We start from the raw sequence: 27,441 nt of genomic DNA on the forward strand, positions 1-27,441 counted from the left end.
CTGCCTGCGTTTATCTGGCGCTGATGCTGCTGTCCTCTTATCGCGAGTCAATCGATCACCGTGTCGTATCACGGCACGTTGGTCGATTGGGTCAGCGCAAAAATTTGAACAGTTTTGTGCCTGTGTTACTAATTTCCCGACCTGTTTTAGAATGTCCTCCCTTCGCCATCGATGTCCTGTGGACCCTACGAACCGGTGTCTGCGAACGACGTGAACCATAAGTCTCCACCGGCCACGGATCGTACAAAGTTCACGTTCGGTCGGTACAACCATGACACGATCAGTATGATCGTGATCGACCCGTCTGGCCATGTGGTGGCCGGAACGTCCACCAATGGAGCAAGACACAAAATCCCGGGTCGCGTCGGTGACTCGCCGATACCGGGTGCCGGTGCGTATGCGGATTCCGAGGTTGGTGCTGCGGTGGCTACCGGCGATGGGGACGTCATGATGCGGTTCCTGCCTGCGCTCCTAGCCGTCGAGGGAATGCGCAATGGATTGGGTCCGGAAGAGGCCGGTCAGCGGGCTATCGCCCGGATTGCCAAGTACTATCCCGCGTTCATGGGTGGCATTGTGGTGGCTACGAAGGATGGCCATCACGGGGCGGCCTGCCACGGTATGGAGGAGTTTCCGTACTCGGTGGCCGATGCCAGTGACCAGGTGCAGGTCCTCACGGTCAAGTGTTAGTGAGCCGGAAAAGAACCCCTCTCAACTTCCGTGTAATCCGCGGTTGTAAAACCGTGTAATCTACAATAAAATATTTATTAAAGGCACACGCCGGTGGCGCAAAGACCAATCGTTCCTGTTGCGGCTAATGTTCGGGTGTTTTGCGAACATCTTCTTTAAGACGCGCTCACGCAGCGCCCACGGCACATCAATTGTAATCCAATAAAAGTTCACCTCCAAGGCACACTCGACGCCCGGGGTGGCTACGGCGACGGCCCAAGACACCGTGTGCACATCGATCAACATCCTTGCCTTGGGTCGTAGTAACCTAGATACTGTCAGCGCATAAGTACCAGAACGGCCGTTAATGTCTGTGTGTGTGTTGGGCGAGCTCCATCAAGTGCACTTCTCGATTGAGGCTTTCCAAGCAACACGGCAAAATATGAGTGAGGTGTGGGGCAAGGGAAATCTGTGTCCCGAAATGTGGTGTCGAAAACTGAAATGGCAAATAAAAATGCTGCACTCTTTTTCCCGCCTCGGGCTCGCACCACTCCGAAGGTGATAGGTGATAGTAGAGACCGCGTCGTCCGCGCTAGCTCCTTCCGGTTTGTTTGTGTTTTTCATCCTTCATTTTCTTTCTCTTTAGCGGCCCCGTTCGCCTTGGACTTCTCCTTACTTTTTCCGTGGCCGTTAATCGCGTACACGCTCACAAACTTGGACTGCACTTGGAGGCGACAGGCGCGCTTGGGGAAACGCTCTGGAAACGGTGACGTCACGGATTTTCCTCGCCGAAGCAGCAGTCCCGAGTCGGGGTTCGTAACACGCTCCCATTGGACGATGGCGAGCCAATCCGATGGCCACGCCCTGAGCAGACGGGTTTTCCCCTGTTTCGACGGGTTAGATCACGCGCGTCCTTGCGGAGATCCTTGCGCAGCGAACGAGACGCTCTCCCTTACGCAAACGGGACCACGTGCGCGTGCGGTGAAAAGGGAACGCTAGCTCAAAAAGGACACCTTGGCCGGCGTTCCACGGGACGACAAAGGACAGCACATCAGCGCCAGCGTGTGCTGGGTGTTTGGCACCCTCGCACAGCACGGCGACACATGTGTGAGGCAAGGTCCTTGGCAGGATAGAAACCAACGCCAACAACACGTGTAGGGGAACACACCCGCCCTGGAACAATAGACTGGCGGCGGTCCGCAGCGCAGCATGCGAGTCAGTCAGGCTTTGAGTTCACCGTTATTGAATTAAGCTTATCATTTGATTTCGGCGAATGCAAGCAACCGGTCGCAGTAGCGGAAACCAGCAGCAGACAGTAGCATCGCATCGCATCAGCAGCAGCAGGTCCTTGGCGTGACGTTCGTCTGAGTCGGTCAGTTTGTTGTTTCGAGTGGCGGCGGTCAGCGCCCGTTGCGTGTCGCGTTGTTGTTCCGAACATCCGAGTTCGTTACCGAATGTTGTGGCGGAAACGGATCGTGTGATGGTGCAAATGCTGTTCTGAAAAGTGTCCCAAAACGAGCCTCGTAAAGATATTTATGAAACGGAATCCTTGCTGAAAGGTTCCGGCTTTCTTCCTGAAGCTGTTTCCGAATTTATTCCGCAAAAAGTCGGAGCCAACGCAGTTTAAGTGCGTGAACATCATCGTCACCGTTAAGGCCCCAAAATATCCCGCCCAGCCCACTGATCTGTGTGTGTGTGTGCCGCCAAAACTGCCCCCGTGACGACGTGCAAATTGTGTGCGCAACCTCGGGCGGAGCCGGGCCGGAGTGTTGAGTGCAAAATTCATGGATAATAAAAATAAATAACACCGACACACATAAAAGTCCGGGCATAACCGGGCCGTACTGGTTGGTGGGGAAAACGGTCCCCCGAAAAAACCGAGCACTGACAGACATTTCGACGCTTGGAAGTGTAGAGAGAGAGAGCGAACGAAAAAAAAGCCCAGGAAAAACACACAATCACAAGCAATCCGCAACACTTGGCACGACGGTAATGGCCGCGGCCGGAAATACGGAAGGAAATTAATATTTAATTTAATTCCATAACCCGCGGGCGGTTCGAGTACCGGGCCGCCAGGTGTGCCATTTCCGTGGAGCCCGTCCCGTGGTGGGCGAAGGAGTTCCGGAGTCCCTGGCATCGGGCTGGTTGGCATCGGCATCAGTGAAAGTATTATTGCCATCAACATTATCGTCATCGGCTAAAGTGAACTGGGTGTCTGAGTGTGTGTGTGTGCGGTGAGACCGAAACTGACAGTTCCGCCCGCGCTGGGCGCCGAGTTTTTTGTGGCCCCCGTGAAACACAAAAGTCGCCAAAATTTATCCCCACGACATGGACTACTCGTACCTCAACCAGGCGGCAGCTAGCTTCGACTCTAGCTGCCTCCAGGGAGGTATGGACCCGACCGGGCTGGGCAATATGCCCTGCTCGTACGGTGACCTCACGTCCTGCAGCCAGATGTCGCAGGCCGCCTACCGCTACACGGCGGCGGCGGCCTCGATGGCTCGGTCCTACAATCCCGTCGGCACCGGGGTCGGGCCCGGAAATGTGACGATGAGCGCCCTACACCACGCGGCAGCCGCCGCTGGCCCAGGATCGCAGTGCTCGGTTATGGGTGGCAGGACGCACCAGGACGTGCACCGGGCTTCGATGTTCCAAACGTCGATGAATCTGCAGTGTAAGTACATCCCGTATTGAAGCTTTGGACCCCGTTACTGCATAAATAAGTAAACGTTTATCTGGTCTTCGTCTTTATGGCTTACGAGCTAACGGTGTCTTTCAATGCGTGGCTACATGACTACAGAACTTCGGTCCGGTCAGGACCGGGGCATGGACGCGTTACTCACTAAATAGTACAACAAACTCGGGAATCGGGTTCCTGGGAGGGTCTAGGAACGAACAAACTGAGGTCACCTATGAGGTAGCCTTCGGTAACTTACGGGGCGTAGGGGTGGTCTTATCTTTAAGGCTAAACTGTACAGATCACTTGTGACATTTACGGCTACAGGCGGCCGACCTAAGGTTGAATGCTCTTCCGGCGGCACTCTTGGATCGCTTTGTCCAGCTGCTCGAAGTCGTAGAACACCCGGTACTCCAGGTCGGCTCCCTCGAACACGTTGCCGACCGAGGGCTTCAGGTTGAGGAACAACAGCAACTGGTTGCGGCTCTTGAAGTCCTTGATGAGCGTATCGATAACCTGGGCGGCAGTAAAGTCAGCCCCGTAGATGTGCGTACAGTCGATCACCAGCGGGATTTGGCTCTTGAGGCCCTGCTTGTTGATCAGGTTGCGCACGTAATCGACCGACGGGAAGATCAGGCAGCGGTCGGGCGTCAGCATCAGGTACTTGACACCGCACGGTGTCACCGCCTGGTCCATGTGGATCTTCGGGCGGGCCGCGTGGTATAGGATGAACAGGATGTTCAACCCAATTCCCACCAGGATGCCGTACTCGAGCGGCAGAGCCAGACAGGCAACGAACGTCGCAATTCCTGGTATCAGATCCGTCTTCTTGCTGCGCCACATCGGTTTAACGACGCGCACCTCAATCATAAAGATGACCGCAGCAATAATGATCGCCGCCAGAGCCGCCCGAGGGATGTAGAAGAAGTAGGGCGTAAAGAAGAGCAGCGCCAGTATGACCAGCAGCCCAGTGTACAGGCCACCGAAAGGTGTCCGTACTCCGCTCGCGTTGTTGACCGCCCCGCGCGAAAGTGCCCCCGTGCCTGGGTAGCCCATGACGAACGAGTTGGCAATGTTGGACACCCCGATGGCGATCAGTTCCTGAGTGGCGTCGACTGGTTTTCCGTCAGCTATCGGAGGAAGAGAGAGAAAAGACTGTCAGCGAACATCGGGTCGGAGTGGTCCGTCTGGTCCGTGTCCTTACCGAAAGCCTTGCAGATGGCAATGTTCTCCAGGAGAGCAATCAGCGGGATAACGATCAGCATCGAGCCCAGGTTCGACAGCATGTCGCCGAAGCTTTCGTACGCCTGCGTAACGTTCCCATCGGGCCCGACCAGTTCCGGCACGGAGAAGGGTGGGGCCTGCACGGACGGAAGTCCGCTCGGCACCTCACCGATCATCCGGAACGGTTGACTGCCGTTTTCGTAGAAAGCCGCCCCGATGCCACCACAAACCACGACGATGATTGCGTTCCGGGCCGTTCCGACGAGCCACAGTGACTTGTTTATGATCCTCTGGACAACGGACTGATCGACCGGCTCCGGGGGGCCAACCTTGATGCGGGGCAGTAGACGCATCAACAGCAACACGATGATGCACGTGAATCCCATCAGCGCATCGCCGAGTTGCGTGTTGTGGATGTTGTCGATGATCGATGTCCACTGCTCGATGAAAGTGTTCCCTTTGGCCGAAATCCCAAGCAGATCCTTCACCTGCGAGCTTAGAATGATCAGTGAGACGGCCGACGTAAACCCGGAGCTAACGGGGCCGGACACGAAGTCGATCAGGAAGCCGAGCCCGAACAGACCCATCAGCAGCTCGATCAGTCCGCTCAGGAAGCAGAGCAACACGGCCCGCTGCCAGATCCCGTCGCAAGCCTGGAACGTGAGTAGCGAAGCGATGGCCGTCGGTCCCATCGGTACGTCCTTGCAGGAGCCGAGCAGAATGTACACGAAGCACCCGACGAACGACCCGTAGAGACCGTACTGTGGAAAGGAAAGGGGACACTCGTTAGCCTCGTTTTGGGTTAAGTCCGAACCCCGGGAAGTGCCGTACCGCTGCCGGGAGACCGGCGATGCTGCTGTAGGCGAGGGCTTGCGGGATGACGGTCAGGCCGACGGTGATGCCGGCCACCAGATCTCCGACCGCATCGTCCGCCGAGTAACGTGGCAGCCAGTTCAGGACCGGGACGCGCTTGTAGAGAATCTTTCGCCGGCACACGTTCTTGCACTTGCGCCGACACCACGGTCCGATCGACCGGAGCTGATCCATCGTCGACTGCTTATCGTCGGTCACTGTCCAGGGAGAGAGTGTGTGTGTGGTTAAAGATGTGTTCCAGACAACCGGAAACAGCCCGGATGCTTACGTATGAACTCGTTGCTGCCCCGGTAGCCGACGACATCCTTGTGGATTGGCGTGACGCTCAGCGAGTGCTGCGAGCCGCTCAGACCGTGAATGTTGTAGACCGAGGCCGACTTGATCTGGACCTTGTCCAGCTGCGTGTCGCTCGACGTCCGCCTGGCAAGTATGGGAAGCGATGACAGGCGGTTAGTGCGGACTGAAGACCCCGCGGTGAGCGAGGTGTCAGATGCCGAGCTGGCTTTCCGTGACTCATCGCCCGGTCGGTGCGCTAATAGTGCGTAGTAAGGGTTTTTGGGTCACACGGGCACTTAGTCCCGGGTCCCGGTTCAGGAATGTCTTGAGTCACACCGAACCGTCGCGTTCCGTTTCGCTTTCGTGCCTGGCCCGTCTTATGTTTCACGGTGCTTCCGGTCCAAATGGTGCGCGGTAGCTTCGTATTTCTCGGAAGCGGCGACATCAAGAAAGGGGTTCCCAAGACAATCGACTCGGCCTCTCGGGGTTGGGTGTGTGGGTTTGTGCGCTAAAATTAACATTTTCGCACGCAGTACTTGTCGGTAGTGATGCCAAGCCCTAAGACTCGTTCTAATCACTCGCGAATCAGCTGACGTAGGTGAGGGAACGCGGTTTTAGCATATCTTTCGGAACGACAGAACAGTACCAGTCGCCTGTCAAGTGGTAATTTACACACCTCTCCCACAAGAAGCTCACCCGTGGCACGGGTTGTGGTCACGTTTGGCGGTTGTAAATGACGCTAACCTCCTGACTTGGGCCACCGTAGCGGAGATAAAGTGCTCCGTGCGCTGGTTGCGTCATAAATCCCGCGCCTTGTCCGCAGGATAAACACACGCGGGAGAGCGGTGATAAATCTGCGGCTGGCTTGGACTTCCGTCCCGGACCAAAACAATCGCCCGTTCCGGTTCGGAAACCGGTCACGGGAAACACCTGCCCACCCGGACATTAGTCTCACAACAAATCCGTCTCCTTCGGAATCGGTGGTCGTGCCAAGTACTTGGCTCTGGCAGCGACGCGCGCGTGCAGTGCATTGCACGGCCTTGATTTTGACCGTCAAACACCGACCAACCGACACCGACACCGGGGTACTGGGGTAATGAACAGATTTTTCGACACGACGGATATTTGGTGGAATTTGTTGGCACCGAGCAGCGGGCCAGATTTCGGACACGCCACACCCGGCCCATTTCGTGTGTGTCCTTGTGGCCCCCGTTAAGAAAACTAGGGACAGAAAACGGAACGGAACGGCAAACGAAACCGAGAGCATAAGTCTCACGTGACAACACGGTTATGGGCGGACACGGCGCGGAGCTCATCCGAAAAGGGGTTCGGAAAACGTACGGAAGTTTCCCTTGGAGGTTAATGGCTGGTAACGTATCCCAACCAGTGAATGACTGATACCTGCGACCACAGCGAAAAGCGACCAGCGTCGAAGAAAAACAGACCGGGAAGGGCGCGAAGTTCAAGACCGTCAAGTCCGCAGTCAAGTCTATTTCGGGAAAGTCGTCGCCGAATCAGATGGCTCTCGGTTCGGTCCCTCTCGGTACGAGAGGCGGCGGACCGACCAAAATCAGCTGGTGGTTCCGTGGCGCCCAGCCGCGAGCTTGGGTGGACATAAAAATAAAACGAACCAAACGCGAGGTGGGAAAAGTTTTTCCGGCCCCCAATCAAATCGAACGGGAACGGGGGGTTTATGAGTAGATGCACCGCGGTGCATCAGGGAGGGCCCTCCTGGCGCCTGCTCGATACCATCCATCATCCATCATGGGGTCTGGCAGCGACCAATCAAGTGGCCCAGTGTAACCTGGGACACCCGCGACAAGTGCGATAACAGGCGCGAGGTGCGCTTGTTAATTTGGGCAATAAAAGAGAAACAAAGACACGCCCGAACAAGAGCAACGAAGTTCGAGTCTGCTGTCGACATCTATCCGATTGACAGTATCGTGACAGTTGCGGGTCCGTTGTCAAGTTGTTTCGCGAGATCGCAAACCTTCGGTGTCGTCGCTTCGGCGAACGGCTTCAAAGCCAACACGTTGTTTGCCGTGTGCCAAAATTGTTATCAGTATTTGCTGAGAACAGGAACAGCTCCGCACAGCGGCAGGCAGCAGCACCAGGCAGCTATCATCCGATGGGTACACACACGAAAACAGACCAATTCGGCAGCATCAGTAAAGATAAGAGGCCCGGTCTGCAGGTGAAATCTGACAGATCGGAAACACTAAAAAGGCGACGGCGGCAGCGGGCGGTAGCCATAAAATGGCCCTGCGTTATCTGTCCCGGTAATTGGTATTCCGAGCAGTACCTCTGCGTCCTACCCACCGTCCCCCGGGGTCGGGTTTGCAGCGAAGTTTTCGGGGTTCCTCTTAGTCACACACAGTTGTTTGTCCACAGAGCGCGTCTCGTGTGGCGGCGATTACGCCGCTAACCCCCGAACGACTGTTGTCACGCGATCGCACACACGTTGGCCAGGCCGTGTGCCTTACCTAATCTGTATCCGGGGTATGGCTAGGCCGGTAGCCGGTTCAAGCGATTCGTTGTCGGCCATGGTTTATGGCGCACCACCGAGCCACTCCTTGCGCAGGAAACACCCTGTGGAGATGCACTTGGGAGGACCACTTATGCTGCCCGACCGATGGCTCTCGATTGACTGAACAGATCAGCCACCGGTGGTGCCAGGTGCCAGGAGGAGTCTGCCAAGAATCCGCCACACGTTCGGTCGTTTCCGTCGTCGTCGTCAACGAAGACGACTTACTAAACCTAGCAAACGCGTCGTTTGACGACAACACCAAGAAGTCTGGTCCGAGCGAGTCGGACACAACACAACAGCAGCGTTTGACGTGTGATGAGGCAAGCGTCAGACGTTGAAGATCGTTTAACTGTCCGGCCGATGAACGTCAGACGTCGTGTTCCGGTTGGAATCCGGTGGTCCCGTTGGGGTGGCCTAGTATCTTAATGTGTTTTTTGGTTGAAAAGTCGAAAGTCGTTATCGCTGAACCTACTACTAGCCGGGGTCGTAGTGAATGGAGTGTGTAGTGTGTAAGCCGGACCGATTTAGAAGCTGAATGAGTGAGATCTAGAGGCAGATAAGCGGGTTCTAGAATGTAGCTAAAACCTAGCGCAGTTTATGCTGGGTCTTCCCATCTCGGTGGGTGTCTGGCTCTTGACACTAACCCTGCAGACAATTGCATCGCAGGCTGGCGCTCTTATCGGTGCCGGTTAATCCGTGCTCGATCGATAAACGTACAATCGGTTTACGGTACGTCACGTGGGTTCAATAGGCTGTGGTTTACGATACGCCGATCGCGCCGATTCCGTTGTCTTGTCTAGTTTTAGCTTGGCTTCGGCTTCGGCGACAAAAACGATTCCGACGACGACAATTCCATTTCGTATCTGAACCGCGTCCTGGGCCACAGCAAGGCGTAGACAGCATGGCGTAACGGCTTTTCCGAGTATCCCGAACCTCAGAATCTGACCACGATCACACCGTTAAACCTTGAAATCAGTTGATGCTCCTTACTAACTAATTTACTGAAATCTAATTGACCCTTTCTAATCCTTGATACATTTTTTTTTTATTTGCTCGATAAGCAACCATTCGGCTGACGATCAACAAGAGAAAGCGAGGGCGCGTGGATTGCATCAGAAGGAGCTTTAGATAAAAATGGCTTCACTTCACAGTGACCACACGTTTCACAAGCTTGTAAGCACACGAGGCCGCGTCAAGTAGAAACAAGGCACACTCCAAACGACACCGCACGCATCTTGCAAAACGCGGGCGCCCTGATAACTGAATCGTTTCCCTTTTTAATCGGATGTGCGATGCGATTGTTGACACAGTGTCTATAGGCTTTCGTCTATTGATTCGATGTCCCGGGGCCCTTGAAGCTGGTGGTCAGTGCGGTGAAACAATCGCGCTCGACAAACGGCAACCACGGCGGCAATCCATTAGAGGCACTTAATTAGGTCGACCCGACATGGCCAATGTGCGAATTTAGGTCCCGTCCCTTTAGAGCTGGGTACGGGGTCAGGAACGGTCCGCTGTCGGCCCCTTAAATGCGGAATAAAGAAGCTACTTACGACATCCTTACGGCGGTTGCTGTCTGTGTACCGCGTCACCCGAGCGTTCAGCGAAATCAGGATCACTTTTGAGTTCACCGATGAACCGACGACGAAACCGGTAACGGGCGGATCGCACTTTCTTCTGCAAACCGGCACACAAGCACACGAACAAGAACAAGAAAATTTGCGGCCACCACCTAGAGAGAAGGTCCTAGCTTCACACACCGCTCACAAGGGGCACTTCTGCCCGTGCCGTGCGTCAACGGTTTACTGACCGCAACGGTCCGGCGACCGGGTAAATTATAATCGATCTACGGGACGGGCCGGGCCACAAACAGGACGGTCACTCTCGGGCCAGGTACTCGCACTTGGACGTTTTTACTGAAAATTCGCAAAGATAAGCGCACCTCTCTTTCGCGCTGAAGGAGCTTGTTTGCGCGCGCGTCTAAGACACACGCACTGAGAGCGTTTGCGCTCTCTCTCCTAGCGTTTCTCGTGAGTGGCTGCGTACGCGACGATCGCACGGTGACACTCACTCACCGGGGCGCGCACACGTGCCAGCGATAGATTTTCGTCAATTTTCTTATCGACCATTAGCGTGTGTGTGCGTTCGCGTTCCCGGGAAGCACACGCTACCGGCCGGCGTGTCCCCGGAGACGCCACCACACGGTCCATCGCCGAAGTGGCAGCCAATTGATTTTGCTAATTGAAATTTGAAGTTTCTCGCTTAAGTGGCCTGCGCACTACGATAAACGCGTTTGATAATGACACTACGCACGCGTCACGCGAACCAGATACACCCCGCGGCCGCCCCGTGGTTGCCCCGGATCTAAAACATCCGCTCGACTCCCCCCTCTCATAAAGGCATAAATCTTCGGTTTGAGCTTGGCCAACGGATTTGCGTCACACGCTGGTGGCGATACCCCGAATAAGGTCACAAACCGCTTCCGCCTGCGGAGGAAAGCATCTCCTGCGGCCGGCATTCAAATGAAGTCTTCGGTGGATGCTTCGGTTATATCAGGCGAACCGGTGCGCCGAGGTTAGACACACCGATTTGCAAGCTGTCACCGGGGCAACGATAAAAACATGATCATAAACATATTACTATGATAACGAACCCTGCGAAACCCTGTTTGCGTGACGCACACAGCCCGGTCGGTGGAATGCGCCGGGGAGGATTGAATGCAGCCACTCGACGGGTACAGGCTCATCGGGTTCTAGCGCCTGTCTGGGTGCGTCCGATCTGATCTGCGTCTGGTTGCATGACGCGAACGATTTCGTGGTTACCCCGCCAGCCTTGAGCGATTTTGAAAACAATCCATTTCGGAAGGACCATTCCGGGGGGCTCCATAAATCAGGGGGCTTAAAATAGATTACGGTGCGTTTTATGGACGGGTTCCAATTTTAGTTTGTTTGGTCATCCAGGTGATACGGAGGAAGGATTGAAGTTGATGCGAAATCAGGTTCAATTTTATTGAATTATACGCCCTCGGCAGATAGTACTTCGCTTCGGCCCCGATAAGGGGGCGAAGCGCGATAAGATGGTTGGGCTCAAAATAAAGCAGGTGGCGAGACATGATTACACCGCGGGATAATGCCCGATTGATCCACTGGCCCGAGTTTTATGACTGCTTACGCGTGTCGAATGCGTTCGAGCGTATTTATGGCCCAGGTATCTGCTGCTGCGACCAACAAACGTTGTGTTTTTGAATTTTCCCATTGCGTGATCGGCAAGCTATGTGATCGGCGGATTGCCTACCGTCAGGCGCAAGCACGATGAAACCCAAATTGAATGCCTGGCTCTGGATGTTTTGGTAGCGAATCTGCCACAGATTAGGGACGAGCGAGGGCAACCCCGGTAACCGGAAACCCATTATCGTAAGTAATCGACCGCAGAAGTTAAGTTATCCCGGTGCCGGTCGGCAATTAAGTCCCCAGGCCCCAGGAACCCCAAAACACCCCCTGATAGGTGACGATCCGGAAGCAATGCTCAGTCGACCGACCCAACCACCGACACATAAACCACCAACGGTCAGTGTGTTCCGTGATTTAAAGTTACACCAAGATTCACCCGCCGTCTGAGGCGCCCGTGGTCCGTCCGTGTCCGGGTTTCTGTGGTTCAAGACGATAAATAGCCGGGCCCTGGCGACTAATTGGCAGCCGTACGTGATGCCGTAAGCTCTCAGGGCCCCTCGCTCCCGGTGCCCCCGGTGCTCAAACCGGACGTTTACGGTGCCCGCAATTAAACCACATTAGCCTGAGCTCTCTAAAGCGTGCTCCCGTGCTCTAATAGCGTTAATGTTATAGGCACTAAATTTACATTACACGCACGACACCGATTGGCTCGGCTTTCTTCCTTGGCTGCCGGGCGTCCTGTGGAATCTTTTGGTGGTCTTTGTTCATTCGACTCACGCGGAAAGCTAGTGCTTTAGGCCCCATAAATAATTCCACTAGGATTCGAGCGGTAGACAGAGAGAGAGAGCTTCTCGAGGCCGGCAGTAGTGTAGCGAAGAAACTTTGCATCGACAGCCTCGTGTACGTGTTTGGCCACGGAACCACAACAACCAGAGCAAGCAACCGGAGTGTGTGCGTTCTAAAGCCAAGAACGGATTGGAGCGACAATGTGGGACCTGGCTAAAGGACCGACATAGCTCAAACCCCACGGCACACACACACACACCGACACACCGTTACGTGTGTGGTTTAGTGTGGCGGTTAGGTCGGTCGGAGCCCGGTTACTCCCCAGATGACGATGATTATCACTGATGCCGGCTTAATTGGTAGTGTAATAATAAATTAACATTCCTAGACCATAATTCTGCGCAGCCTGCTGGGAGGGCCTGCCATCGTAAGTGTGTGTGTGTGTGTGTGGTTTTTCACCACAAACCCCACACGCGTAAGCCTGGGGGCCTGGCACGGTCGGTCGGCCGGGACCGGTCTGGCGCAAATCTTTGGGGATTTGTAGAAAAGCCGGAATTTTGAAAAGTCTACAAAACTAGCACGTGGGCTGCCACGGGGGTTGGTGGAAAACTATCGGCCCCCTTCGTTTTTGGACGTGTCCTCTCGGGACGGCTGTGGGTCACCCATCCTGTGGACCACGCCGCTAGGCTAGGCAATCGTTTTCGCCGAGCCGAGAGAGAGACACACCGTAAACCGGAACATACACTCGCGTACCGCACCGAATGCACCCGCTGGTGGCCGGGTAGTGGTGGATGGTGGGTTTTTGTGCCCCACAAGACGGGGTCATAATAAATTCAGCAGCTGCAGCTCAGGATTTTAAGATTCAAATCTGTTTTAATTCGATTGCCGGCGGCGGTAATTGTTGATAATTGAGAATGATTTTACAAATTGGATTACCGGGCCAATTAGTAGCCATTTAATCGGATATCATATTTCACGGTGGCCACGGACCGCCGTTGGCCGAGGTCATGTGTGTGTGGGTGTGTGTGGTTGGTGGGCTGGGTCGATAGTGTGGAGTGTGCGATTTTTTCCACCTGCCAGCGCCGTGATAATCCGTGGCTACCCGTAGTGTTAAGGGCCTTGATTAAGGGCACTTTCCTGTTGCCGCGGGCCGTTTTAAATCAGGTTAATTACACTTTAATGATTTATTGGCATAATTGGTACCATGGTACGGGTTGTTGTCGTCAGCATTTAATGGCTTTTAAATATTTTCAATTACCTGTTACCGTTTTTTTAAATGAACCACACCCTTTTTATCGGGAACAGCAGCGATTGTTGTTGCTTTCCACCGACAACAAAGTCCTGTGCAGTCCAATAAGAAGCAAGTTCAGTGACGGATCATGCCTCGGGAAGTGAAAGCTCACCTAATATTCCCTTCGAGTGCAATCCGTCTTGCGAGGCGAGCAAAACATCTTGCCGCGACGTGGAAAAATCACTCGAGTGCACCTGTGGCCGCACAGAAAATGAAACGCGAACACCTTCTTCCGTTGGACGGAACGGTCCGTTGATTCCTTACGTCAGACATTCATCAGACACAATAACCCACCATCACCACGCGCGATAAATGTGCCCCTCCTGAAAACAGGATGCCCGCTTTGTGCGGAGATTTCATCACGTTTTTCGTCGGTGTTTTTCGTGCATTTTGCATGACCTCACTTGGTTGGGCACGGCATCAATCCTCGGCACCGGCATCTGTGGGCATGTGTGTGGCATTTTAACCTTCAACCCGAGCCGCCACCGTTCGACACCGTTTTGCACCTCGATGAAGATTAAGACGAGCCTTTTGGCCGGGCGAAAGCGAGTCATGTGCGCAAAAAGTAGCGGCAATTCAACATATCTTCTGGCGCCAGTCCGGGCCCAGCGTCCAGTTGTTGGCGCGTAGTTTGTGAGATTGCCACCGTAATTGAACCGGATGGACACACGAGACGTGTCTTCATCTTTTCTCATGCTTCTCAGCGCTAAAGAAATGTGACGCTCCCTCCGCCGGGGCGGAGAATGTGAATGAAGACACAGCGTCCGTAGCGTAATGGACGACGTTCAGCGCTGGCCGGTCCCGATCTGGCAGATTAATACCGATTGACCATAATCCGTAACAAGAGCAACGCCCCAACCGTTTCGCATCACCCCCTGCGAGGAGGGTGAGTCTTTTTTGCTGCTTTCTCTGGCACGATTCCCCCTCCTAGCGTTGTTTCGAACGAGCAATCGGAACAGGATTATCCGCCCCCCGGGGCAGTGTCAAAACGGTTCCAAATGGCTTTTGGGTAGTGAAACTTATCGGAAGTTTTCACAGCGATAAACAATCTATTCAAGCTACTGATAAACATCAATCGATAGGACACTCAGCAGTGTTCCAGCTTTACCGCCAAAGGATCGATGCGAACAATGTCTGGAAGCACGAATTAAAGGTATCTGAGGTTTGCTGCACCGAACGCAACGGAGGCTCCCTAAGGCGGACCTCACGTGTCGGCGGCCCGAAAATGGCCAGAAGGTGGCAGTGGTAAATATTTGCTTCCATCGCCTTCACCCACGGGCCTCTAATTTTTGGCCCCCGGATAGGACCGGACGGAGGCCTCTACGCTCTTCATCAAATATACATCGGCTTCGGGGTTCGCCTCGGTTTTTTTTGCCTTCGTTTCCAGTGCCGGCCACGGCTTCGCTCTCGTTCGTTCCCGTCCCGGTAGGCCTTTCCGTTGGAAATTAGCTTGTTTGCATTGAAATTTCCGCCCGCTCGAGCATTGCCAATTGTCGGTCGGCTTGCCGGCCGTTGGTCGTTCATTCGTTCCGAACCGAGGCGTAGGGACCGAGAGCACGGAGTGGAACGGTGGTAAAAACAAACAAAACATGACACGAGGGATGAGGACGCATGAGGTTTGATGTGCCAGCCCGATTCGAAGCGGCCTGGTCGGCCGAGGGAAGAACTGCTGAGCTGCACACAATACTGCCGAAGAAAATCGGAAAACCGGGAAAACCTTCGCTCCTCCGGGGTAGCCAATGTGCATAAATCAACAATAGCGGCGGCCCGGGATCGGGACTGAATGGGAAGCGAGACTTTTGTCGGAAAAATGGGCTGGGGGGCAAATTTAAAGAATTCTGCTCCATTAAGCAAAACTTTGTCTCATTGATCAGAGAGAGCGCAAGAGAGAGCGAAAACTTCAAGACGCTCGGTGGAGACGCCCGGTGGCGCTGGCAAAAGGGGGGGAAATGGAGACGCCTGGTGCTCCACGAGATGAATGGGGAGTGGCTTTTACGCTAATTTAGTAGCCAGTTTGTAAAGTGTCAGTTAATTTTGGTCAAAATGCAAGAGAAGTTTGCAACGGTTGAAGGAAGCGAATTCAATTGAATTTGTGTTATTTCAACTTGAACGCGTGAGCAACTATCACAACTAATGTCTCGGTATTTGGGGGAGCCCTTGAATCGTTAAACGGTGCCCAGAGAAGCATAAAAATGGTACCCAAATCGGTTAGCCAAATCCGTTTTCCCGCATCTTATTGCTTCGGTCAACCGCAACCCGGAAGCGGCGCCGAGCAAGCAGCTGTTGGCGGCTCTGAAATCTTTCAATCGTGCTGAATCGTGCCCGGAATATCTTTGCTCAAACATTGATCCTTCGCACCAGGGGGTCCGTGCTGGCTGGCTGGCTGGCTGGCTGTGGTGTTCCACAGCCAGCGCTGACGCTGCAGGAGGAACCGCAAGCCGCCGGCTTCCAGAAACCTGTTGAAAAATCAATAGAAAGAAAGCATTTAATCCCGATGGTTCCCGGACGCTTTTTTCCGCTGATCCCCGCAGAGAACGCTCGTTTCGCTAATGCAAATATTCTGCCAGTAGTCATCGTCGTCGTCGGAGAACGACCAGAGAGGCAAAAAGAGAGAGAGAGAGAGAGAGGAGCCCCAATAGGATGTCTCTCGAGCCAGACGAAGTGGCGCTCATGTCGGGAAGCACCTTTCCGGGTGCCATTCCGTTTTGGTTGGTTGTGGTTCGATGTTTAATTTCTCACCACACCAACCAGTGGACGACGACGACGACGATGCTCTGCGTTTCGGTCCAATAGTTTTCTTGTCCCATTGGGCCACGTCCGGGCCATCGAAATGTTCTGCAAACCGCACCCGGCAGCCACGGCACCGTGAGCCGGTTCGAGCCGCAGGAGTTTCTGCTTTTTGGGGATGAATTTTATCAGTAAGATAAATATGACACAGGACCGAGTGGGAACCGATCGGAGGGCACGCCCGGCCGGAAGCCGGAAGATTGCGATGAATGTCTGTTTCGAAGTGTCCGTTCCGTTTTCGCTCTCTCAGGTGAGTGTATTGGTTACGTATCGTGCCGTTTGCGGTAGTGTGCGTCTCTGTGTGCTGTAAAATGTTGTACCGAATTGCGGTAATTTGTAGCTAAATCGAACTGTTAGAACGAATTATTAGAGCACGTTGTTTCAAAATGGTCGTTAAGATAGTGCTTTTTGAGTTTTGTCATTTGTTATTTCGTTAAAATGTCAGTTTCGTGAATTGAGACTTCGTTCAAAAGCGAGTGGATCACTAGTCAGCCATTGAAAGTAATTGAAGTAAATACCTGGATAGTGGAAAACCCAAGCCGATTGCTTCACAAACACACGGACTCGCAAGGATACAGCATTAGCACACATTACTCGAACGGCAGATAAATAAAGCAACGGATAACAACACCGGATAAAGAGATAAAAGGCGAGAAATGCTCATAACCAACGTGCGAAGCGAAAGCCCCAAGAAGCCGACCACGCCGTAGGGACGCTCCAGCGAGCAGGATAAGCACGTGCAGACGGGTTTATATTTGTGTTGAAAAGACGCCACGCCGACCAAGATGAAGGACGCGCTATACCAAACCCAAGGAAACCCGATCCTGCCAGCCCGACGCGCTCTCGTCCACGTGCTGAACGCGGCTCACGGAAGATGGTGGACCCTTCGCTACGGGCTCCCGTGCGGCCATTATTCATTTTGGGGTGGAAGATAAATGACGACATGGCGTACTTCCCCTCTTACTCGCACGGCCGCGCACTCGCGTCGCGCTCTCCGGGAGCACGAGCACACAAATATCGGCGTCTCTTTCGGCCACGGCCCGTTTTAATGTCGACTCGGACTTTTGGCTTTGGGTTCGGCAAAAACGGGGGAAGAACGAAGAAGTGCTTCTCCTGGTGCCGCTTGAGTGTAGTGGTGACGACGACGCCGACGATGGGCACACGCGCCATTTAACGGCCACCAAAGCAGGACGACCCAAACCACGACGACGACGCTGCTGGCCCGGGACGCCATCGTTCTTTTTTAATGCTTCTGGGCGCCCCACAAAAAAAGGGCGACCCTATTTAAGCGCGGCCCGAGCCAAAGTTGCGCATGTGAGAAGGTTGCCGCAGCGTAACGTCTGCGTGACCGACCGTGGCCTTGACGGCTGGAGCTGCTCCTGGCCCGGCTGCTCAACTTTTCGCCGGCCGGAGTTGGGTTGTAAATAATTTTACTACCGATATAAAAATCTTCAGCTAATTTCAATTAATTAACACCCTAATGAATGGCGCCATTGCATTAATTTGACTGTCCTTCGGAGGCTACGCAGGCCCCCGTCGCTTCCCGGTTTTATAGTGGCAACAGTTTCGACTTCGACCTGATCCGTTCTTTCCGGTGCTTTTTATTACAGCCGGACTGCCGTACAAGGTGTACGCCGGGCACGACTCGGTGCTGGCGGAAAAGCGTAAGCAGCGGCGGATACGAACGACCTTCACGTCGGCCCAGCTCAAGGAACTGGAGCGAGCGTTCCAGGAGACGCACTATCCCGACATCTACACGCGCGAGGAGATTGCGATGAAAATCGATCTGACCGAAGCACGGGTACAGGTGAGTCGTACGGGGTTGTCCCTTTTCCTTAGGCACTCCATAAAAATCATAGCAAAAAACCGAAAAGGATCCCCGTAGGCCGTTCCCGAGTCCCGAGATTGAGTCCGGTGATGGCGACCGTGATGCCGTACGGTTCTCGGGCTTGATTGATTAAATTGTTTCCCGTGGCATGTGGCCGGCCGGTCCTGGGTGTCCTGGAAATTCTTTCGATCCGAATGTGTGCCAGACCCCGCAAAAAAAGGACAAGGAAGGACAACGAAAATGACGGAGACCTGCTTTCCTCCTGATCAGCCTGATGGAGTCGAGTACATAAAGTCCATTATTTATGACACGTGCCTTGCTCAATATTTCATGCGTGTGCTTGACTTGACTACGGCACCCAAGAAAGGGCCCAATAGCAGGTCTGACACATGCCTTTCGATTAGAGGCGAGTCATAAATTTATCACCTCGGCCCGTTCGACCGTCCGTCCGTTCGTTTCGGGTCGAACACGGGTGGGCTGGCAACACCGCTTCCGCTGGTGGTGTGCGTCACCCTTCATTTCACGAATATCGCGCTACCGGAAGTCGCAAGTCGAAAGTCTCACACGACACGAGCTGGTCGGCCAACTCGGCTCGGAAGGAAAGAATGATGGATTATTCGGGTGTCGTTTGATGAGAGGATCGTTGGGATTGATGTCTCAATCAAGCCCTCGTTCGAACCCGCACCGGTCGAGCCAAGGGGTCAGTCCTACGGTCCTTGAACGATGGTGGTGCTGCCACACGCCACGCCTACGGGGACACTTTCGTCTCGGCTTTCGCCCGGCCCGGGGTTTTATCACAACGGCTGCATCTAATCTGCACACGAGATTCATTCGATCCGGATCCGGTCGCGGAGGGGACCGACGAACGCAGTGGCGGAAGTTGTAAAACAAGTGTAACAAATTGATTTCCTCAGCCTCTCGAACGGAGGCATCCCTAGGAGGCTTCGCATCCTCGGTATCCCGGGAGCGTGTGAAGTGATTCGGAATTGATGGTTCGGCTATCACGGAAGGGAACCGGAAGAGCTTTGTACAAGGGATGATAAATGGCTGCGATAAGTGGGCGGAAAATGTGGCGTGAAAATATACCCATTTTCCTTGTTTTTTCCTATGATAACTGCAGCATAAATATGCCAAAAATGTCATGGGAAAGTTTTCCGTAGCTCAAGATGAAAAAATGAGTGAGAACGTCTCCAAATTGAACGCCCAAAGCTAGTTTTAAACAGTGCCCTTCAGCGTCACGAACGGCTGTCGGTCGATTGTGGATTGGGTGTTATGATAGAATTACGCCGATGTTATCTTTAATTACATTGTGCCAATATTGTTGCCAATTTAGTCGTTGATCCGCGCCTCAGCAGCACGAGACTGCTCAAGAAATTGGAGGTAAACTCCCGGCGGGGGCCACCGAGGACATCGGTAATTTACATACAATTACACCGACGTGTTGACGCTTATCGCTGGTTAACGTAAACATTTCGCTCTCTCCGCCGAGCAACTTCCGGCTCCGGTGTGCAATTACTGTGCGTCCACCGTGCAGCTCCGTGGAGGACTCGAACGGTGAATCGGAAATGGACGAGCCAAACGAGATCCGATCTGTCTGTTGCTGTCAAAACTGCTCAAAGTGTTGATCGATTCAATTTTCGAACGGCGCCGTTTTCGGTCCACCGTCCATGCGCTTCGTCCGCGTCCGAGGTCCGCGCTACGCCCCTGGGGATGGAATAAAATTTAATTGAAATTTCAATTCAATTACCGTACATTATACTCGCGCGGCAGTGGCACGCTGATGGATGGCACGCACCTTCGAACCTTCCGAAATGCAATCGGTCTGCCAATTTCGGTTCGAAAATTTCCACCCAAAACAGAGACAGCCACTCTCGGGGGTTCGGGGTTCACGGGGTACCCTAGTGGGCCATGTTAATAATCGATGGGACATTATTGCGTGTCATCACGCATCTCCGGCAGCCGATACCGATAGTCGGTCGCCGGTGGGATTTTGTGCGAAGTGCGCCAAAATGCGCCAAAAAATATAGAATGAAAGGAGCGAAAATGAAGCACGAAAATCATAAATAAAATTGCCTTTCCAACGGAGAGCGTGCTGCGGAGGGAAATGGGCGAGGAAAGTTGTTGAAAATACGCGAAACGAAAACGAAACAAAAATAAAGGACGTAAATGCATTTTGTTAATGAAATCCATCCATTTGGTGTTCGTTGGTAAGGGGTTTTGGGTTTTTATTTCCCCTGCACCGGGCGTTTAAAGTACCAAAAGTGATACAGCTCGATGGAACCGAAACTGTAGCCCTGGAAGAGAGATTTTAAAGCGGCTGCGCCTTTCGGGAGAAGGACCAGTTGCAGACACATTAATTTTATTTCGATTGTTGAAATATGAAATTAAACAACGGCTCGTCCGAACTGGCTGTCGAAACCAGACCGGTCGGTTTCGTCCGTGGTCCGCGTCAAGCATACAAAGTATGGCCATCCGGAACCGTCAATCAGGAACCGTCTCGGTTGCGCTCCAATCTCGCTCGTAATTAGTGTCAAAACGGAGTGGCTGACGTTGACGTTGACATCGAATCCGGTGCGCGGCATTAGATCTGTGTGTCTCGGGGGCCGCGGATTCGTTGACCGTTTTGGAGCGCGTTTGCGTTTTGATTAGTCTGTCAATTAACGCGAGGTGTCCCCGGCACGGGGACCTTGCGCCAGGCACGGTTTGCGCTGGACATATGTGAAGCCGAACCACCGAGAGAGGGTGTAAAAGTTTGCTTAATTTTTAAGCAAATAAATGGAATTTTGATGCCAACACTTTCATTTTTGTGTAATTCTAATAAACGTTGCCGAAGGAGAGTAGAAAGAAGACAGCCTCGACGTTGAAATCGGGTTTATTTAATGTTTTCTTGTTACAGCAATTGCATTTTTTTGGTGCAAATTCTAAACAACAAACATTTATAGGATCAAAATTCGCAAGCCGTTCACAATAAGGCGTCTCAATTACACCCGAGGACACTCGATTTTTCCCTTCAATGAGTGTGTTTGTTACATCGAAAACAACTTCCTCGAGTCCCGACACCCCTTGTGCACCTCGTGCGATCCCGGAACACCCAGCCATTTAGGGAGCGCAGCCAGCCGAGGGTTTAGTTGCGGTTCCGTTCGGTGATTGAATTAAAATTCATCACACATCTGTGGTGTTTGGTGCCTTCGGTGGTCTTGGTGGTGGCGGTGGCCCACAGTAATCCCTCCGCGGACCCCTTAACCACGAGGGGTTGACGAGGGGTTCAAAAGTGAGCAAACAATCTGCGACTCATCCGCCGGGCCGTTGAAAGGATCCGGGAACGGTTTGGCGGAGTTTTATCGCCGATCGACAAACGCGACAATTATGAGCGTTGTGCTGTGCGAAAGTAGGGCGCATTAAGGTAATGAAAACTGCACAAGGGTCATTATTGTCGTTCGATGCTTCGACCGTAATGGCGAAACAATGAACTTTTCGCCACAGCCAACTCCATATTGGTGACGCATCATTTTTCATGGCATGGCTATTGGTGAGTGCGTCATCACCGTTTGGCAGGATGTGGTGCTCCGTTCAGCCAGCTGATGGATTACTTTACGCTTAGTGGAAAATGAAAAAATTGTAAAACAAATGTGTGAAATGGAAGATAAAATGAAGATTAAACGATTGCAAAGAAAATGGCGTAGACACACACGCAAAAAAAACATGAGAACATAACAATGACCCGCAGCCGGCCCAAGCCGGAGCGAGGATTACAGATTGACGCACGAGAAAAGCAAAGCTCCGGTGCGTTGCTTGGTCAATCGCACGAAACGGGTCCCAAGTAGAGGAAACTCCATTTTGCGCCAAGATGTGCGAGAGGAAAATGAAAACACGTTCGGCAAAACACCCTTCGGTGTAAGACGAAGACGAACGACGAACACACAACCATAACCCTCAGGTTGGCCACCCCAAGAGAGGAAGAAGAAGTAGCCACAAAACAGGGTCCGTGCCGTGTGCGCGCCCGAGAATGTCAAAACTTTGAAACAATTTAATTCATCACGCCCGGCAATCCACTGACAGCGCCGGAGCGCCGTGCGCTAAGGAGCGAGTGGCCCAAAAAGGTAGCAAAATGGTACGTAGCGAAATATTTGCGAAACTGGAAAGGAATATGAGGCACAGGAAAGATGCTTCGGCTGGCTGGTGAAACAAAATGTTGCAAGACGCTTGAGCTTGAAAAATTTATTTCCATCCCACACACACACACAACCTTAACGATGGTGGGCGCAAATATGAATCGGGAAAAATAGGGCACCAAGGTAAGGGGAAAGTCAGTCATTAAGGCGTAGGCTCGGAACCTTGAGAGAAAGAATGCAAAAAACGGATCGGAAGGATATAGAGGAATCGTAACAAAAGTACGGAAGTTGTAACATACAGTCACGTAAGGAGCATGTGATGACCCCTCTAATGGAGGATCCAAAGTTATGCTAAGTATGCAATGGCAAAAGCAAACTGTGTTACCCTGTCCATTCATTAAGGAACGGTCATCCCAGTGGACGAAACGGGATTTTTTTATCTCTCGTTAAAAAGTGGATCTAATGAAATGAATAATTGATTGAAGTGTAATCGAACGGTTCTTACGGTGAACCATTAGGCGATCGGGTCCCGGGAAACTGATCGCTTCAAACGGAAAGGAGCGCCTGTGACAGAATTCCTTTCACGAGCACGGCGCGCTCGGTCCACTAATGTTAATGATTGGACGAAGAGTTTCGAATTTCGGACAAACAAAAATCGAACGGCGAAAAATGTCCGTCGAGAGAACACAGACAGAGCGAGAGAGAGCGAGAGAAGGTAGAGTAAACAATCTGCAATTACGCCATCCATCTGGGCAATGGCCGCTGGACCATATGTGGCCCGCGTGATGCATGGAGTCCGTTTTGGCAGCCCGGGCAGGTCGTCGTGACTTTCGTGAAGATGAAATTGGGGGGCCAGGAATCGTTTATTTACAGCACCGGCTAAAAGGAACGACTTTACAGCGACTTTATGGTGGTCCATTGATTATTTAACAAACTGGCAGTTTTATTGGTTACTTTAAAACGGGATGTTCTAAGCTCGTGCTCGAAGATTGGTTAGTTTTGCGACATGACATTTACATTTTTATTACATACAACTAAGACAAACACGACCGAGAGAGAGAGAGAGACCTTGTTCGTATTTTGAAACAACATTTTGGTTTCTCGAATTTTAAATCCGTTGTTTCGTTCCACGAATCCAATCTCAATTATTTGCTCCACGGCCAGCGCCATCACCATCAACTCCGGCCCGGGCCTGTTGGTTCCCGGTCGACAGACGACCAATAATGATAGTGCCGCAACGTATGCCGTACTGTACTCACATATGGTGCACAAGGATGGAATTATTTTTCTCGATAAATATAAATCGTCGTCGACCAACGGGGCCACCGCCGGATCCCGTGCTCCCCTTGGCTCCCTTGGCATGTGTCTGGATCGGTGTTCGCGCGCAGCACCATTATTGCGAGGACCGACCCGAGACCGTGGGGTGGCTGGGACCGCAAATCATGAAATACGGAAACCCGCCCGGTGCAGATTGGCCACTTTTTCGTGCCACCTACGTGGTCCGGCACACGTTCCGCGATGTTTTTTTTTTGTAATGGACCCACCACGCATCTAGAAAAAACCAAAAACACACATTTGTTCGCGAAATAGCCTCGGCGAAGGATGATCACCGGTTTTTACTCTCCCGAACTCCCGACACCCAACCGGGGGCTAACCGGCCAAGCTCCGGCGCGGTTTTCCGGTGGTTGGTCATTTCGTCCTGGAAAATGACCCGGGGCGCGCTCTGGAGGCCGCATTATTAGAAGCAGCTGGAGTATGATTATTAAAATTTATGCTCACGAGCAACCGGGCCCCGGGAAAACCGCGGCGTGGAAAATTATCCACTCGCGATCCGCCATCCCCATCATCCCGGCCCGGGTGGAGATGGAACCGTGGCATCTGTTTGTTGAATCGGCGGAGGGAATACTGCTCGGACTTTCTTTCTTTGTGGGTCGCTGTATGTGTGTGTGTGTGTGTTCCGCAAACATGTTGAGGTTTGAGTTTAAAAAGCGCACGAAAAGGTGAGGCGACGGGGACGGTACATAATTTCGCCAAACATATGCAGACTGCAGTGGCAAATTGGAAAATTACTACCGACCAAACAGAGCCAACGGACCCGGATGGTGATGGTCAAACACCACTGGCCAAACAGAACACACAGACATGGGAAGTGTGAAATGATGGTACGGACACGAAAAGCCACACTCAATTTCCGGTGGTGCCCTCCCCCCCCACGGTTGTCCGGTTGTGGTTTGTCTAATCGAAATTCAAAATTCATGCTCAATTATTTATCGTTGTGGAGGACATGACATGAGGGTGTTTGGTCCGGCTGACAAACAAATTGTCGCTTTCGTTCGATTGTTTCCGTTGCGGGCCATCGGCAAGAAACGGTGGCGGTGACGGTGGCAGCGGTATGTATTAAAATCGCATCCCCCAAAAACCGCATCGCTCAGAGCTCTAAGCCAATAAATTATCGTCAACCACACGTCGGCCGGCTGGCCGGCAAAAAAGGGGTCTCGCCAGTTGAAAAGCCTTCTAAAAACTATAATCGACAAATCGAAGCAGATTAGCCTGAGTGCCGGTCGGTTCTGGTTCCGGCTAGCCTTGCGCTGGGGCAGGTTTTGCAATATTGAAACCACACTGGGCACGCCCTGCTGGGGATTCTGGATGAAAGCCCCGGCAGCCCCGCATTTCTGGCCAGGACCGGAAGGCCGTTTGGTGTTTGGTGATCTAGAAAACAATTTCAATAATTAGAAACGTCTCCCTAGAGATGCGGTGGGTGCGGCAATAAAATGTGCAACATAAAGTGGGGTCCGGTCCGGGCCAACGCAATGAGAAACAAACGGCATTTTGGGACAATGGATCAAGGATTCCGATTGTGCCGAGCATCGTTGTGCAGCGTCAAAATCGAATACGGCCACGGCTAATGAATATTACGCGTTCTTTGCTGTTTTATAAAAAAAAATAGTAAAAAGAACATCATTTTTCAGTGACACCCTTCACGCTGTCATTAAAGAGTGTCCCTAGCAACAAAGGAACCGGGCCCGGTTCCCTATTGCTTCGAACCATCCTGGTCCGGCAAACGAAGAGCGTAACAAATGACGTTGTCATCTGTCACCGTGTTGTTGTTGTTATTGTTGTCGTTGGTGCTATCAAGTGGTAACGGAGTCGCTAAATGTTCGTCCGTTCTGTGAGCGCAAAAAAAGGAAACATTTAAATCTTGATGGACGACGACCAACCGAGCAACCGCCGAGGGACCAATAAAGGGACCTTGTTTGTGATGGTCCAACATTGCCGCAGCACTATCGCGACGATGAATAAAAAACATCGATTTAATGATCTTGCCAGGGCTGGGGCGAATACAGAAAAAAGATCCTGCGAACATTATGATTTTTCCTGCGAGCCCCGGGGTTTCGGGGGTGTAGCTGTTTGCGGAGCCAGGAACGTTTGTAAAGTTAATTGAATAAACATCGAGTTGAACACGGTTGAAAAGTGATTTCTGCTGCCCCGCCGGCCCGTCCTGGTCGGGGCCGGTGCGCAAGGGGCACTCCCTTCGTCAGGATTATTATTCATCGATTAACAAGTCGAATGCCTGACGCCTCGTCGGAGGGGAGTTCGTCGAAGGCGGCAGCATCCCGGTGATGACCCGGTGTGTGCCGCCGGCCCTTCGCTGCCGTCCGTGGCCTCTGCAACCTGCTGCACCCTAATTCCCTTCGTATGGTTGTTTATCGTTCAGCTTCCGAAAAAGCTAATCAAACGCCACCAACACCAGCGCGGCCAGACTGGCCGGAGGACAATTGTCGTCGTAAATACGGTGGTGGTGCCGTTGCTCACCACCGTGACGGCCGGGCACGCCGTGTATCCTTCCTTCGTTCGAAGTCTTCCCCTTGGGCGCGACATTTTTCATCGAATGACACGGTCGCGCTCACCGGGTACACCGGCGTGATGAAGGGAAAATATTAGCACAAGTGCTTCGTTATCCACTAAGCAGGATAAACAATGCTTACTGTATTTAGTTTATTGCTTTATTCACCCTCCGAGTTCCGGGCGCCACTTGCCTTGCCAGACAGCTCGGTTCGGCTACGGCGGAACCATTTCTATCCCCTCCGGGCACCGGGCACCGGGAACCCTTCGCCCGAAGGCCGAGGTGTCACCGGAAGAGGTGTCCTTTCGAGGAGCAGCCGGTGGTCTCGCAACATCGTTGTTAACAAACAGCACCACCGGTGCTGCCGGTGGCGACCCTTCGGCGACCCTGCTTCTGTCGTCGGAGCACGTGGCCCATCATCTGTTCGGCCCGATGAAGCCATCATCCGGCTCCGAAGCCAACGATTCTGCTGCCAGTGTTCAGTTTGCAAAAGTGCCGCACCATCTGTCGCTATTTGTGTTCTATTGGTTTTGATCACTTTTGCGCCTACATTCGGCTGAAGGATGATGTAAGCGGAGTAATGGGTACGGAACAAACTAAACCGATAATTTCTATCAAACGAGTGTGCGAATGCAATAGAAAGAGTTCCTCCGATTTTGCATCAACAGTCTTCAACGGCACTTATTTTCTTATAATCTGTCCAAAATGGTTTCATTTCTCTAACATTTCATTTAAGAGTAACAAGAGAAAAATCTTAGCAAAACAAGATATTCTCTCCAATGTCCTCACAAGCACAGTTTTCTATAAGAAACTTTCCACGCAGTCGAACAAGAATTGAAAAGAAAACATTCAATCAAATAATACACAGGACTAGCGAGAAGCAAAACAGCAAGGCAAAGTCCTCCGGAAAGACGCAGCACGCAGCCACTCGGCGTAAGCACTTTTATGGCCATCTGCGTACGTGTCACATTTTAACGGCCTGCGGGACCAAATTTATGGCCCGAAATGGTTGATCGATTGATCGATCTCCCGGAGCTGGGTGGCCGCAGGGCAACGGCGAATGGTTTAAATTTTTAATTCAATCAACCCCAAAAATCGCCAAAGAAGCTCTCTCTCTCTTTCTCTCTCTCTCTCCCTCTGACACTCGCCAATTCTGCGCCCCATTCTGAGAGGGTGCTCGTAAACTATCGTAAAGCGGAGCGGGAAGGAAAAAAAAAACCTTACAACAAATCCTTTTCCCGGTCCATTGGGACGCGCCGTGTTTTATGTTGGTTTTTATGGACCTTCGCGCGGTACTTTGCGTCGCGTGCGCAGGACGGAATCTGACGGATTTTTAATCTACGACGGACGGATCGCACAGGAATCGCACGGTTGGCCACACCA

The 27,441-nt window shown here is 52.6% G+C and overlaps 3 protein-coding genes across 4 annotated transcripts; 2 read left to right on the forward strand and 1 right to left on the reverse strand.

Annotated features, from left to right (window-relative positions):
* Nucleotides 1-23: 23 nt before the first annotated feature.
* Nucleotides 24-700, forward strand: LOC128278789 (putative N(4)-(beta-N-acetylglucosaminyl)-L-asparaginase GD10667). Its single transcript, XM_053017518.1, has 2 exons — nt 24-77; nt 151-700. Exons 1-2 carry the CDS (start codon nt 24-26, stop codon nt 685-687), a joined length of 591 nt encoding a protein of 196 aa, XP_052873478.1. The 3' UTR covers nt 688-700.
* Nucleotides 701-3,383: 2,683 nt separating this feature from the next.
* Nucleotides 3,384-9,946, reverse strand: LOC128267387 (sodium-independent sulfate anion transporter-like). 2 transcript variants are annotated; one of them, XM_053004212.1, is made up of 5 exons: nt 9,794-9,946; nt 5,709-5,860; nt 5,399-5,637; nt 4,548-5,328; nt 3,384-4,473 (listed from the first exon to the last, which is right to left on the reverse strand). In XM_053004212.1, exons 1-5 carry the CDS (start codon nt 9,796-9,798, stop codon nt 3,680-3,682), a joined length of 1,971 nt encoding a protein of 656 aa, XP_052860172.1. In that variant the 5' UTR covers nt 9,799-9,946; the 3' UTR covers nt 3,384-3,679. The 2 variants fall into 2 exon arrangements, with proteins under 2 accessions (XP_052860172.1, XP_052860171.1); XM_053004211.1 differs by lacking the exon at nt 9,794-9,946 and adding an exon at nt 8,200-8,347.
* Nucleotides 9,947-11,944: 1,998 nt separating this feature from the next.
* LOC128278790 (paired mesoderm homeobox protein 2B-like) lies at nt 11,945-26,592 on the forward strand. Its single transcript, XM_053017519.1, has 4 exons — nt 11,945-11,949; nt 13,967-13,989; nt 17,885-18,081; nt 26,260-26,592. Exons 1-4 carry the CDS (start codon nt 11,945-11,947, stop codon nt 26,590-26,592), a joined length of 558 nt encoding a protein of 185 aa, XP_052873479.1.
* Nucleotides 26,593-27,441: the final 849 nt, after the last annotated feature.

Source organism: Anopheles cruzii, chromosome 2, assembly GCF_943734635.1.
Source record: "Anopheles cruzii chromosome 2, idAnoCruzAS_RS32_06, whole genome shotgun sequence".
Lineage (NCBI taxonomy): Eukaryota > Metazoa > Arthropoda > Insecta > Diptera > Culicidae > Anopheles > Anopheles cruzii.

Bases quoted from the DNA above. Each gene is read 5' to 3' on its own strand.
- LOC128278789 (XM_053017518.1), top strand. From the start codon at position 24: ATGCTGCTGTCCTCTTATCGCGAGTCAATCGATCACCGTGTCGTATCA. The intron at 78-150 runs GTTGGTCGATTG...GACCTGTTTTAG, and splicing joins ACCGTGTCGTATCACGGCAC to AATGTCCTCCCTTCGCCATC.
- LOC128278790 (XM_053017519.1), top strand. The intron at 13,990-17,884 runs GCACCTCGATGA...TTTTTATTACAG, and splicing joins CCACCGTTCGACACCGTTTT to CCGGACTGCCGTACAAGGTG. The intron at 18,082-26,259 runs GTGAGTCGTACG...TTGCCTTGCCAG, and splicing joins TGACCGAAGCACGGGTACAG to ACAGCTCGGTTCGGCTACGG.
- LOC128267387 (XM_053004211.1), bottom strand. From the start codon at position 8,261: ATGGCCGACAACGAATCGCTTGAACCGGCTACCGGCCTAGCCATACCC. The intron at 5,861-8,199 runs GTAAGGCACACG...CATACTTGCCAG, and splicing joins ATACCCCGGATACAGATTAG to GCGGACGTCGAGCGACACGC. The intron at 4,474-4,547 runs GTAAGGACACGG...TTCCTCCGATAG, and splicing joins TGCCATCTGCAAGGCTTTCG to CTGACGGAAAACCAGTCGAC.